Consider the following 14777-nt stretch of genomic DNA (forward strand, 5'->3'; position numbering starts at 1 on the left):
CAGATGCGGAGCCTGGCGCCGCCGGCTGCAGGTGCAGCGGGAGCCCCAGGGCCCAGCCGTCCGGACTCCGGGGCACGCGGCTCCACTGCCTGGATCGCTCCCCACAACCCGCTACGAGAAATCCGCAGAAAGAATAAACGGCAGGCTTTGCGACTGACAAACACCTGCCCGAAGCCCTTGGAAACGACCGCGGCGGCGGCAGCAGGCCACCGGCCTCCCGCCGGCCGCCGGCCTCCGAGGACTGTGCGTGCGCGTGCCCGAGCGCTAACGTCCGCGGCGCGCGCGCGGCCGCGCCGACGTCGGGCTCCGTCGCCAGGGCGACGGCGCTGGCAACCGCGAAGGCTTGCGGGCCGGCCGGCTGGCTGCGCGTATGCGCCGAGGTGGGCTCGGGCGTTGGCGGCGGCGGACGGCTGTCTTGCTCCGTCCTGGCCGCCGCCATGGCCGGCGGCAGCGGCGACGTGCGGAAGGCCTTCCTCTTCACCACGACCCAGAATTTCTTCGGACTGGTGTCGGAGCCCTGGGACCAGACGCTGACGTACAGCTGCCCTGAAATCAACAACTTCCTGGACGACGGCAACCAGATGCTCCTCCGGGTGCAGTGCACCGACGCCGGCGTCTCCTTCTCCAACGCGGTACGGGCGCCGCACGCCGCCACCTCCACCCCCGGCGCCGCCCGGCCCCCCGCGGCCCCCCTCAGGGACCCCCCAGGCCTCCCCGCTGGGGACCCCCCCCGCTCGGCCCCCCCCGGAGCGGGAACCCCCTCAGTCCCCTGTCAGCCTCCCCCCCGGGGACCCCCCCAGCGGGCCCCAGCCGGCCCTCCCCTCCTCCTATCCTCCCTTTCGGGCGTCCTCCCCAGGCTGAATCCCCTGGGGTACTTCCCCCGCGGGCCCCCGCCATAGCCGGCACTCCCTCGTCCCCAAGCCCCCGGGTGTGGGCCCCCTCCCCGGGTACACCCCCCCGCTGTGCTGATCTGCACCCGCGCACCTGAGCAGAGCACCTCTGTGCTCTCCTAGTTTTGCTTTGCTCTTAAAACACTACAACTAAAAAGATCTCTATCTTATCAAGAAAGTTTTTCTCGTCCCTCTGAGGTTCTTTGAGGCAAATTGTAGTGTATCTTTTTTGGGGTGTGCGCTGAGCTTAAATGGCCTCGAGGGAGAGGTTGGTTAGGAATTCAGATCTTTTAGGAAATGATAGAATACAGAGTTTGAATTCTTTTTGGAGGAGGCAGTGTGTGATTGACTCCCTGACGTTGGGCGCTGCTGCCTGCACTGGCAGGATGGCTGAAGAAGCGGTTCGGTTTCCAGCCCCGGCTTTTACGTGAGGAAACCTGCGGGTGATCCACGGAAGAGTGGCCTCAGGCATTGCAGGGTTCAGGAAATGCAGGAAAGACCAATTCTAAAACGTCTTTCTCTCCTGTTGGCCAGGATCCGAGGGTCCAGCAGAGGCTTCACACACAGCAAACCTGGAGTGCATTTTTGTTCCACGAGTCCTTCACCCCCTTCACTAGGAATCTGTAGTCTTGGATGTCATTTGATTCTCTTCAATAAACTTTGATTTTGAACTCAACATATGCAGGGCATTGCTAGTAGGCTCCGTGCGTTTAGAAGACAGTGTCAGGCACTGCTGTGCACCCCTCATGCGCATGGGCTCATTCATCATTACCCACAACACTGTAGAGAGGGATTGTCTTTATTTCCATTTTATGACAAAAGAAGGAAGTAAGGCACAAAGGTCGCTCCCAAGTGCTAGCCACTCCACTGCTCTAACTGTGCTAGAATTCAGAATGGGGGTCTCTGCCTCTGCCTTCCAGAGCCGCCTCCAGGGGCCTGAGGTGACCTACACCACTCAACAAACTACAAAATCAAGGTACACTGTGGTAAATGCCGCTGAAAGTTTAAATAGAGTGTAGTCCAGGGAAAACAGGATGAGGAAGGGTTTGGATTGCTGAAAATGTATCTTGGGTTGGGTACTGAAATTGGAAGTGCTAACTTTTTTTTTTTTTTTTTTTTTGAGAGTGAGAGAGAGCACGAGAACAGGGTGAAGGGCAGAGGGAGCGGGAGACTCCCCACTGAGCAGGGACCCCCCCCCCCGATGTGGGGCTCAATCCCAGAACCCTGAGATCATCACCTGAGGCAAAGGCTTAAGCGGCTGAGCCACCTGACTTCATCCATGCTTCAGGTGTCCTGAAGCAGTAACTCTTTCAAGCTAATGCTGTTGCTACTAGAGCCCAGCAAAATGTATATTTAGTCATATGCCACACTACGGACTTTGAGTTATGCTTGAAGTGTTTTGTTGTGTACTGTAGATGTCTGACAGTCAACATGATTTAATAAGTTCATAAATATTGAGTACTTATGATGGGCCTGGCACTGTACAGGGTGCTTGCAATAAAGCTATGAGTACGGCAGAAATTGTCTTCAAGGAGTAGAGTTTGAGTGCACAAAGATTGGCTACACGTGTGCATGCAGATACATAAATTAACATAATTTTGGGCATTGATAAGTGCGGTTAGGATCCAAATAGAAGGGTGCCTGGGTGTCTCAGTCTGTTGGGTGACTGACTTCGGCTCAGGTCATGATCCCAGAATCCTGGGATCAAGTTCAGCATCAGGCTCCCTGCTCAGTAGGGAGGAGTCTGCCTCTCCCTCTGCTGCTCCCCCTGCTTGTGCTCTCTCTCTCTTAAATAAAAATCTTAAAAAAAAAAAAATCAAAATAGAGTAATATTAAAGCACTGATGGGGGTGGGCTGGGGAAGTGCATTAAAATGGAGGGGGATGGGCGCCTGGGTGGCTCAGTTGGTTAAGTGACTGCCTTCGGCTCAGGTCGTGATCCCGGAGTCCCGGGATCGAGTCCCACATCGGGCTCCCTGCTCAGTAAGGGAGCCTGCTTCTCCCTCTGACCCTCCCCCCTCTCATGTACTCTCTCTCTCTCTCAAATAAATAAATAAATCTTTAAAAAAAATAAAATAAAATAAAATAAAATGGAGGGGGAGGGACTACCTGTCTGGATTAGTGAGCTTTGAAGTGAGATTTGGTTGATGAGCTGTAGGCAGACAGAAGATTTAGAGGAAGAGTGTTCTAAGCAGAAGATAAGCACCAAGGCCCTGAGCTGGTCTCACTTAGATTTCAAGGGCCAGGCAAAAAAAATCAGCGATTGCAGAAGTTTAATGGATGACTGGAGAGTGTGGAAGATGACAACATGGACTAATCATCTAGAACCTTGGACCCCATTTAGGTTGAAACAGAAAGTCCATTGGTAATCTTAAACAAGACAGATGCGATCTGGTTTATGCTTTAGGAAAGAGGTTGGCAAACCTTTTCTGTGATGGGCCAGATGATACATATTTTAGGCTTTGTAGGCGGTAAGGTCTCTGTTGAAGCTACAGCTCTGCTGTTGTGTTATGGAAGCAGTCCTAGATAATGTTTAAATGAATATGATTGTGTTCTAATAAACTTTATTTATGGGGGCACCTGGGTGGCTCAGTCAGTTAAGCGTCTGCCTTCGGCTCAGGTCATGATCCCCGGGTCCTGGGATCGAGTCCCACATCGGGCTCCCTCCTCGGCGGGAAGCCTGCTTCTCCCTCTCCCACTCCCACTGCTTGTGTTCCTGCTCTCGCTGTCTCTGTCAAATAAATAAATTAAAAAATCTTTATAAAAAAACAAACTTTATTTATGGGCACTGACAATTGAATTTCATGTAATTTTTATTTGTCACGAAATGTTATTTTGATTTTTTTTTAAAGATTTTATTTTTAAGTAATCTCCACACCCAACGTGGGGCTCGAACCCACAACCCCCAGATCAAGAATAGCAAGCTCTCTCGACTGAGCCAGCCAGGCGCCCCTGTTTCATTTTTTAAAAACCTAGCTTGTGGGCTGTACAAAAACAGGCAGTAGGTTGTGGTAGGCTGATGCCTGATGGATCCCAGTAGGTGTTAGAGTTATTTTACAGCCTCAAAAAATAAAATCTTTGTACTCTGAATTAATAGCTATCAAAATTGCGTCAGTTAAGGGAAAATCGTAGTTGTCACTGATAGGGAAACTGGCAGGAGAGGCAGCTGGGAGTGCTGGTTCTGTTTCCCTTTTCTTGGGAATGAGGAGCAGCTGTAGTCAACCGATCCTTTGCTTTAGCTCTGACTTTGCTTAGGACAAAACTCATCATCCTGACTGATGGCCAGGGAGCCTTTGCCAGTGACTGTGGTTACTGTTTTCAAATGATAAAATGTATATTTTCTGAATATTCTTTCTTCAGGTAGGTGGGAGGAAGAGAGTACAGGGGTATGTACTATTTAACATCTAAAGAGTGAATTTTTCAAATCTACGTATCTGTAGCTTGTTTTTCTCGCTTGTAATTGGAATAAAATGATCATACTAGCGATAGAATTTTAGTGTATGCAAATGACAGTTTGAGAAATGCAGAGTTTGAGTAAATGCCAGTTCCCTCCTTGTGCCTAAAAAATATGATTAGGGTAAAAGAAAGGAGCATGAAATCTCACTCATCCTTAAGGGGTTTTCATGCACAGCAGTGAACTTGTTTGAAAGCTTTTTAATACATATACTTCTCTTTCTGGAAAAAGAAATGAGAGCAACTGTGAAAATGCATACATAATGCAAAAACTTCTTTTGGGTAATACATTTTTCCGCTAATGAACTAATTACTGTGAACTGACCTATTTTACACATGATTGCTTTAGTGACTTCCAATTTAGCTCATCCAGTTCCAACTTTAAATATTCTAGTTATACAACTTAAATGAACAAGTTTGATGCTCAAATACTTTAAAGAAAAATTTTTTTACTCAGATAAATAAAGATAAACCTAAGAGATAGGCAACTTAAGTCTGTTTTGGTAGCTTTGAGTTTAAATATGACTTAAACACCTTTTAAAATGCTAGTTTCAGGTAAGAGGGTAATGAACATCCTTGATTTAGGCTTTTTGGAATAGAGTGGCGACCTATACTGCTAATCAGTTTGTACCTGGGGCACACAACTTTGATCTGTAGTATTAAGTCTGGTTGGAGTGGAGTGGTTAGCAGTATATGTCCACAATATTTATATAGTACTTTCTGTTTATAAGCTACTTGTCACAGTAGCTTTAGGATACAGTCACTTATAAGTGGGGATACATTTTAAAACCCAGATGCTCTTAAGGAGCAGAGATAGATTGGTTGTAATATACTGTGATTATTTTAAAGTAACTATTTTTTCCAAGGGATAAAAAATACAGTAATAGAACAGTTTTAGGGGAACATTTCTTTCAAATAGTTTCATGAAAGTAACATAAAAATCATTTGTTTATCACTTAGATTGATTTTGCTGACACAAAAGATAAAGTGCTGGTGTTTTTCAAGCTGCGACCTGAAGTAATTACTGATCAGAATCTACATAATAACATTCTTGTTTCATCTATGTTAGAATCCCCTATAAATTCTCTTTACCAAGCAGTACGGCAAATATTTGCACCAATGTTGTTAAAGGTAGGTAAATTAAAGGAGGTGTATGGTCATTTTTTTTTAAGCTAGGTATTTGTATAAATGTCTTTATAAACAAAGATAAATATTTGCTGTTAATGTCATTAGTATTTGTTTTTTAAATGTTATAAAAATTATAAAAAAATTAAAGTCAGCTTTGTGGACAAATAGAGAAATGGGAGAAAGAGATAAATGTAATCCACATCAGCTCTTAAGTTGCTATATAGTAAATTATTTTATAAAGTTTTAACTGTTGAAAGGCCTTTTTTTCCTCCCTTATGAGACAGAGGGCAGTGGCAGGCTTTGAGTGACACAGGTGTATTTCGACTTCTTTCTCTCAACAGTATTTTAAGGAAGCCAGTTTGATTGGAAAACTTTTGATCAATGTTTGCTCTTGTCTGTTTTTCTTTAGGATCAGGAATGGAGCAGAAACTTTGATCCCAAACTTCAGAATCTTTTGAGTGAACTAGAAACTGGTTTGGGTATAGTTCTACGAAGATCAGACATTAACTCATCAAAATTGAAATTTAAGGAAGATGATACACGAGGTATGGAACCGTAGCTTAATGAAAGAAAGTCAAAACAGTTTTCTTATTAGTACCTTAGTAAATTAAAATATTTTTTCACAGATTTATTTCCACACTTTTGGATCTTCTCTGAGCTTCAGCCTTTTAAATGAATAGATTTACATGGATTTTGAGAGGAAGAAAATGTAATCTTTAACAATGTGCAATTCATGGACATAGAATGTAGTTGTCTCTCATTATTTGCAGTAGTTATGTTCTGTAAACTCACTGTGAATATTGAATTAGTAAATACTAAACTCTTGGTCCTAGGGGAAAAACAGTTAGGTTCCTGTGAGCCTCTGGTTGTAACATTTTTATCGACTTCTCAACATGTAACCCTATTTTATGTATGTTTCTGTTTTTAGTATAATATTTTACATGTGTTTCTGTTTTAATATAATTAATACTTTTTTAATATAGATTGTTGATTACTTAACATAGGCCTCATGGCCAGCAGCACTGTAACTCATGCATGAAGGAAACATCCCTGATACAAGTATCCTCTCTGTGGAGGTCACATCACAGTGTTCTTGTCCTTGGCAACACTGGAAGCACTTCAGCACTATGCTTGGGAGCCATTTTAAACAGAGAAATGACCAATAAAAAGCACAAAAAATGAGGAAAACATCCAGCTGAATGGGTTACAGAAAGGATACTTGTTTATGGTAGGAGATAGGAAACAGAAAGGCAGTGTTACCTTGTTCAGCCTGGGAACGTGTGTGCGGGGCAGCTCCCAATTTTTCATTGCTCTGTGCATGTCTGTGGATGACCATGAAAGCATTGCAAGCATTGATTTTAGATTACAAAATAAATGTTAGGAAATGGATGAATTCATAAATCCGTATCCATGAATAAGGAGGACTGACCCTAATTGTCTACTTTGCAAAGATAATTGATTTTTATTTTAAAAATGCATTTTATCTGAAGCTAATTATAATTTTATTCTAGCTATAAATATTACTTATGTGAACAATTAATATGAAGTGAATGACCTACACTAATCATTATTTTACAATATTGGATACAGTTTTATACTTTTTTGAACAGTAAATCAGATGCTTTTTGAATACCATAGACCCAGAAAGAACAGTGCACTTTTCCAGCATGTGATTAAGCAACTAGAAATTGTCCAATTCACTGGGAAATATAAAAACAAATTGAAACAAAAAATTATTTTAATTTGCTTATATTTTGAAATTAAATTGGGGGCGTTGATTGATTAAATTGTCATCATTTCTAATTTGGATGGTATTCCCGAGCATGAATCGTGATGGAAAGCCTTGTGTTGGAGAAGCAACCTTCCAGGTAGAAGGTGTAGACTGACCGTGTAGAGACGGATGATATACAAAAACATATGGGAAACATACTGAGCGACAAACCTGTGAAGTATACATTTGGTGTACTGTTAGTTGTTCTTAGTGGATTTAAGGAAGAACTTTCTGTCGATAGAAATTGTAAGGCTGATTTTCCGTACAGCTTCATGAGCACAGGAAATAGGCAAAATCAAATGAACCAGATAATTTCCTGGCTTTTCATTTTGTACTGATATTTCTTTTTTTCCTTCTCGCCTTTTCAGGTATTCTAACACCAAGTGATGAGTTCCAGTTTTGGGTAGAACAAGCTCATCGTGGAAATAAACAGATTAATAAAGAAAGAGCCAGTTATTTTAAAGAAATACTTGAAACAATTGCAAGAGTATGTGATTCCTATATAGTTATGTTTCAGACTTTTGATAAAAGTACTTTAGGATTCAGTTTTCATTAGATTTACCTTTGTTTTGACATTATTACTTGATGGTTGTAAACAAAAAATATCCTTAATACATAACAGGGTTTCCTTGAAGTGTGCACTTAATGTGCATACAACTTAAAAACCGAAACTTTTAAGAAAGTTAGATTCTAATCTCTAGTAAATATTTTTCTCAAAAACATAATTGCTTTTCTGCAGGTACATAGGGAAAAGCAAAAGCCTAATGTACTAACAGAGGTTCATCTACACGGAGGTAATATGTTCTTTTGAAGGAATGTTCAGTTTATTCAAGTTAGCATTTCGAAGTAATCCCAAATATGAAAAGTCTTAGTTTTATACTTGATTGATTATTCTTTGAAATATTCCTAGAGGTTAAATATGTGACCACTTTGAATATGGTTACAAAAAAGTCTATTCTTTTCAAAATAAGTAAATAGTAATTTTTTATTTGTTCCCAGTATTATTTCAATAGTATCATTTTAATGAAATGTTTGAAAAGTTTAAACTTTTTTTGGTCATAATGATGGAATGTAAAATCACAAACCTTGAGCTGTGATTGCATTACGGGTAACATGCAGTGCAGTCCATGAGTGACGACATACGGGAGCTAGTGTGGGTAATGTCTGTCTGGCATTAGAACCGCCTCCTTTCAGGAGCTGCAAGAAATGAATCCAGACTTCAAGAAAATTAGGTCAAGGGCAAACATGAATGGACTTTGCAATTCTTATGTTTTCTTCTGGCTTTCCTGAAATTTATGTTTGTAAAGGAACTTATAGGGTATTTGCATAAAGAAGTAACACATTCTCTGGTAGAAAAAGGAAGAGGAAATGATATCGCAGGTGTTAGAAGTGTAGCAATTGAAAAGTCTGGAAACAAGTTGACTCTATTGACGAAAGTAAAGTTATCATTATGTTTAAAAATGAATGCCTTTTGGTTTTAGGAATTTTATAACTTGGATGGTCTTTCCTTATTGGAGGTAGTTGACTTGGTGGAGACCACTCGGGATGTTGTAGATGATGTGTGGAGACAAACAGAACATGATCACTATCCTGAGTCACGAATGTTACATCTCTTAGATATCATAGGTACTGTTAAAGAAGCAAACTTTTGAAACTTTGGAAGCCTGTTCTACTTTGTTTTTCTAGTTTTTCCTTCAAGCCCTTACTGAAAATGCTCCTTAATGTAATAATTGTTGCTTAGAGTAATGCTTAGAGCAAATCATACCGGATTATTTAAATATAAATTTGTATATAGTTGGTTAATTTAAATCATATGTGTCAAATTCTTTGACCATTAATGCAAGTAAATTTACATAGATTTTTAGTCCCTATACATGTATTAATTTAAACTTTATTTTGTAACGGTCTCAAAAGTCTTTAGTATGTATTGGTTTACTTGTTAGTATTAAAGTGCATATACTTTTTGACCTAGAAAATACCATTCTCTTTATTATTCTTGGGAAATATTAGACAAGTACATAAAGGTATATGTATAAGGATAGTTATTGCTGCATTGTTTGTAATGTAGGAGTAGAGACATAGCGATTGAGAATTGGTTATATAATGCTACTTCCATACAGTAGTGTAGCCTTTTGAAAAATTATATGTATTTTTGCACTCGAGAGATGCACATAATACCTTGAAAGATGCGAAAATACAAAGAAATTATGTGCATGTGTTTTGAAAAATATGTTTTGAGCCTAAGGATATGCATATAGTATTTCATAGATCCTTAGTTTGCTAATTTGTATATTTTTATCATAAGCATGTATTCTGTAATTATTCAGTAAAAACACATTTCCATTAAACAATTTGCTTTCTCTTTGATTAGGTGGTTCATTTGGAAGATTTGTTCAGAAAAAGTTGGGAACTTTGAATCTGTGGGAAGATCCTTATCATCTCGTGAAAGACAATCTGAAAGCTGGTATTTCAATTTGTGAACAGTGGGTGGCCGCCTGTAATCACCTAACAGGTCAGGCGTGGCAGCGCTATGTCCCTCATCCATGGAAAAATGAGAAATACTTCCCTGAAACACTTGACAAACTTGGCAAACGCCTTGAAGAGGTATCATTTGATTACTTGGGTCTTTGACATAAGTATGAAGGAGGTTCAAACCTGTTTGTGAATATATTTTATAATTAGTAAGTAGTACACATCTGATAGGAGTTACTTATGTTTTGGGGAAAGAATAAGAATTAAAGTTCATGTGAGATAATTTTTGGCAGTCATGTGACTGGTGCCCAACTAGCTGCTAGTTTCCACCTGCTTGCTTTTTCTTCGGTGTGTGACTGTTCACCTTGTAAGTTGTGAACTTCTGTTTTGTACTCCTCTGTTGTGAAAAAGATAATCAGCTCCCCGTCCAGGTATAGAAGTTCTCAGACATTCCCTTGGCTATTTAAATTGTTATGAAGCAGGGACAGCTTTTCAGGGAGTATTCAGTGGAAATACTGTTGGAAGAACTGTTTAATTTACATAGGTTACAAGTTTCAGTATAGAACTTAAGCATTTAGCTTGAGGGGCTAGCAAAATGGGAATATGCAAAGATTGCAAAGCTGACTTTTCCCCCTTTGTGCTCATAGTTCCTTGGGGATTTTTTTTAAAACCTTTTTCATTATGAAAAATTTGAAACATGCACAAAAGTGAAATAGTGTAACAAATGCCCGTGTATACGCCACTTGATCTCAACAGCCACTGGCATTACTCAGTTTCTGTTCCATCTTTGTCTCCCACCTTCCCTTTTTTTGGAGTATTTTTAAAGCCAAGGCAAGAAATCATATACTTACACCCTGAAAACAACCACAGTACCACCATCACACTCAACAAAATGACAATATTTTCCTAGTATCATTTTGTATTTAACCAATGTTCAGTTGTCCTGATTGTTTCAGAAAATCTTTATAGTTAGTTTACTTGAATCCAGCTGCTTCACAGGTGCTGCTGTGTGATTCCTACCCGATACATCAGGAGGCACACAGCCTCAGTTTCCTACTGGCAGGGAGGTCAGTTTGCTCTTGGCTCTCCTTATGATGCTCTTCCTTCAACTCTTCTAAGTGACTTACCAGCCACTGATGATCGTGAGCAGTTGTGACATAGATTCTCCAGTTCTGTTGTTCTTTCTGTGTTTCTCTTAATGACGGAAGAACTTTTTGTCATCAGTTTTTTAGTTACTGTGAATGGCAGTAGACACAATTACCTTTTTTCTTTGATTTATCACTTGTTAGAACAGTGAACAATAAGTTAGTTTCATAGTAAGTTCCATAGGCAATTAATAAAATGTTTTCTCGTTAGTATCATTACGAAGCCATGAGTTTTTATATTTTATGAGTTTCAGTCTATTATGGTTATTGTTATTATCCTCAAATTATTCCATCTTTGGGCAGTGAATGCCCATTTAAGTTGGCTCTTGTGTTATTTTGACATGAATCCAGTATTTTTTGACAACTTCCTTACTTTTAGCCCCCCACCCCCCAAAATGTACCAGCCCATCTTGGACATTTTCTGCCTCACTCCTGGAACTAGTCATTTCTCTCAAGAGCCTGGTTCCTTTTAGTGGAAAATGGTATTTAGCAGCAACAATCTGGTTGGGAAAATATTGCCATTGATAACTTAGTTATCAATGCTTTTAGGCCTTCTCAGTAGACAGGGTTGTTACATTGGTATTTTTGTTTTTAGCAAGAAAAGAATCAATAGTATATACTCCTCTTTCCATCTCAAATGAAAGGTTAGAGTGTTTTTACTTAACCTTTTTGATTGCCTTTTAATTGTTGGAAATTTTATTTATTTTTAAATTGAAATACCACACATTTTATTCATTTAAACTATACACATTTTTTTTTTAAAGTAGGCTGTACACCCAACATGGGGCTTGAACTCACGACCCTGATATTAAGTGCCGCCTGCTCTACCAACTGTGTCAGGCAGGTGCCACTCTTGGTGGAAGTTTTAAATACAAAATACAACAGTTTGTTTCCCAGCTATTTGTAAGTTATACATAATAGGGTTGTTAACATATTATTTCATTGTTAGAGGTGCAATTTAATGCAGAATAATGAAAATCAGAAGTTCTTTTTACTGAATTAAGGACTCTAAAACGTTACTTAAATGAACTTTAAACATAGCTTAACTGTATTTAGATTTTGTGTGTTTTCACCAGGTTTGAACACATTAATTGACAGTAGTGTTGTGATGTAATGACGTCTTTGAGCACCACTTTGACTATTGATGAGTAGTAATTCTCAAGATTACGGTTTGTTGTATTCATTTCAGTGAACCTAGTTTAAAGAAACTCTTGCCAAATACATGTAGACTCTAGACCTATTTGTGCAGATTTATCAATTTAAATAAATTTGTTTTAATATTTTATGTTTTAGGTTTTGGCTGTTAGAACAATTCATGAGAAGCTTCTTTATTTTTTACCTACCAGTGAAGAGAAGATCATATGCCTGACTCGAGTATTTGAACCTTTTACTGGCCTGAATCCATATACTGAGGTTGAATATATATGTTTTTGTCTTTATAACTTTCTGTTTGTATTGTTCTTCTCAAAGGCAAGTATTGAAAATATTAAAAGTCTAATAATATTAATTTGTTTAGCCTTTATGGAAAGCTGCAGTGTCTCAATATGAAAAAATTATTGCACCTGCGGAACAAAAAATAGCAGGAAAGTTGAAAAATTATATTTCAGAAATTCAGGATAGTCCACAGCAGGTAAAATATTGACATATTTTATTTTTACTATTTCCCTTAAGCTATTTTGGGAGATATTTATGTATTTACCAAGTTGATCGATTTAGGATGAACATGTACTTTTTTATTTTATGTTAGCTTCTTCAAGCATTTCTGAAATATAAAGAGTTGGTGAAGCGTCCAATTATAAGTAAAGAATTGATGTTAGAAAGAGAAACTTTACTGGCAAGACTTGTGGACTCAGTTAAAGGTAAAAGTTTATGAGAGATTATAGTGTTTGCTTGAGAAAATATTTTTGTAGGTTACTTTTTCTTGTATAACATTTAGGATTAGGACTATATAACATTATATGCTGAAGATTAATTTACTACATTTGGTATAAATTACAGATTTTAAAAATTAGTTATTTTCTTCTGTCTCATTTGATACATGGTAAAGTCCCTGAAGGTAAACAACCAAGCCTTAGAATTTGTCTGTCCACAACCTTTCACTTAGTACTTGGTGCACAGAAGGCACTTAGGAAATCTTGACTGAATGTGTATAATCATTTATTTGATTTATTTAAATTTTACAGATTTTCGGTTAGACTTTGAGAATCGATGCCGAGGAGTTCCTGGTGAAGCATCTGGACCGCTTTCTGGCAAAAACCTTTCGGAAGTTGTTAATAATATAGTTTGGGTTCGCCAGTTGGAACTGAAGGTATTAGTTTTAATAGATGTTGAAGAACACTAATTGTAAAATGTGCTAAATTAATATGGAAGGCACTCTAGAACTCTAGTGAAAAAATGAAAAAAAAAATTCTCTGCTTTCTTTGGCATTTCCATCTAATTTTCATGTGAAGTGTAGAATTCTAAAAAAGTGTACAGAGGAGGTTTGAATGGTCCACTCATTTTTTATGTAGAGATAACTAGCACATCCTTTATCATTCAGGTGCAGTTCCACGTAAAGTGCCTTCTTAAGAAAATATTGAAGAGGAAATCATCTTTTATATATTTTCAAAGGGTTTTTTTTAATCCTTTGAGATTATCACTGCAAAATCTTTGTAGTTGCAAACTCTATCAGCAAGTATGTTTATGTAGGTAAATCATTCTAGGTTGAAAGGAAATTAAAGGAAAGGTGAAATGAAATGTAATTATGACACTGCCTAAGATTAGGGTCAGCAATTTATGGATTTAACAGCTACTCTTTTAATATTTTGGTATTATCAAAATTGATCTAAGATTCTTATGTACAGTGTCTTCTATCTGACTCACATAATGGATGTTCATTGGTTATGGTCTGTGATTAAGAGCAAGCAGACATAGAGTGTCTATGTTGGAGAGTTCTACTTATTCAAGGTTGTGTTTTTGATGTTCTGTTTTCTGAAATAGTCTACCCAATTTTGTCAGTCAGCTTTCCAAAGTGCTAGATCATGTTCTGTGTACAGTTGTGGAAGAAAGACATTTCTTTCCCCTAATTGCCCTTCAGATTGGCAGATATGTGTGAGCTCTTCACCAGAGCACTAAGCAAAGGACCACATTATTGCTGCACATGTGTAGGAGCGTCGCTGAGTTCGTGGGGGTCTCACCCTTCCGATTAGGCCTCGTATGCGTTACATCTGTGTTTGGCTATTCTGAGTTGTACAAGTCAGAAGCAAAGTGGGGGTTGATCTTCTCACCTTTCCTGGCAAATCTTCTCTCCTACTGTTTATAGGTGGATGGGAAAGTAATTTCTGAATCACACATCAGAGAAGGTGGTTCATTTTATGCCAATTTTGTAGTAAGTATTAATATATTCTTGTAATATTCTTGTGATGTGGCTTTTTAAGGTGGATGATACTATCAAGATGGCAGAGGCTCTTTTATCTGACTTGTCAGGATTCCGATCTTTCCATCGAAGTGCTGAAGATCTCTTAGACCAGTTTAAACTGTATGAACAGGAACAATTTGATGATTGGTCCCGAGACATTCAGTCTGGTTTGTCTGATTCCAGATCTGGTTTGTGGTAAGTACAGATACACTAAACAGTGACATCTGGGCAAGAATCTTGTTTCTTATGCTATTAACCGAGTTTTCTCTGTTCTCTCCTTTGTCCAAACTTGCTGCCGCCTGGGTGGCTCAGTCGTTAGGCGTCTGCCTTCGGCTCAGGTCATGATCCCAGAGTCCTGGGATCGAGCCCCGTGTCGGGCTCCCTGCTCAGTGGGGAGCCTGCGTCTCTCTCTCCCACTCCCCCTGCTTGTGTTCCCTCTCTCGCTGTCTCTCCCTGTCATATAAGTAAATTAAATTAAATTAAAAAAAATTTTTTTTTTGGTTAGTTTTTTATTATCAACTTT

The 14777-nt window shown here is 39.3% G+C and overlaps 1 protein-coding gene across 1 annotated transcript in view; it reads left to right on the forward strand.

Moving 5' to 3' along the window:
* The first annotated feature begins 334 nt into the window (after nt 1-334).
* The window catches only part of LOC148162022 (cytoplasmic dynein 2 heavy chain 1-like), a 111287-nt gene continuing 96844 nt past the window's right edge, over nt 335-14777 (forward strand). The window contains 11 exon segments of the mRNA XM_088020463.1: nt 335-632; nt 5302-5472; nt 5879-6014; nt 7609-7727; nt 8722-8866; nt 9612-9844; nt 12151-12270; nt 12374-12487; nt 12605-12716; nt 13041-13165; nt 14274-14449. Coding sequence (XP_087876589.1) covers nt 438-632; nt 5302-5472; nt 5879-6014; nt 7609-7727; nt 8722-8866; nt 9612-9844; nt 12151-12270; nt 12374-12487; nt 12605-12716; nt 13041-13165; nt 14274-14449 — 1646 coding nt within the window. The 5' untranslated portion in view covers nt 335-437.

The sequence above is a fragment of the Eumetopias jubatus genome, unplaced genomic scaffold (assembly GCF_037043125.1).
Source record: "Eumetopias jubatus isolate StellerSeaLion01/CBP00866 unplaced genomic scaffold, mEumJub1_p1.0 scaffold_27, whole genome shotgun sequence".
Classification (NCBI taxonomy): Eukaryota; Metazoa; Chordata; class Mammalia; order Carnivora; family Otariidae; genus Eumetopias; species Eumetopias jubatus.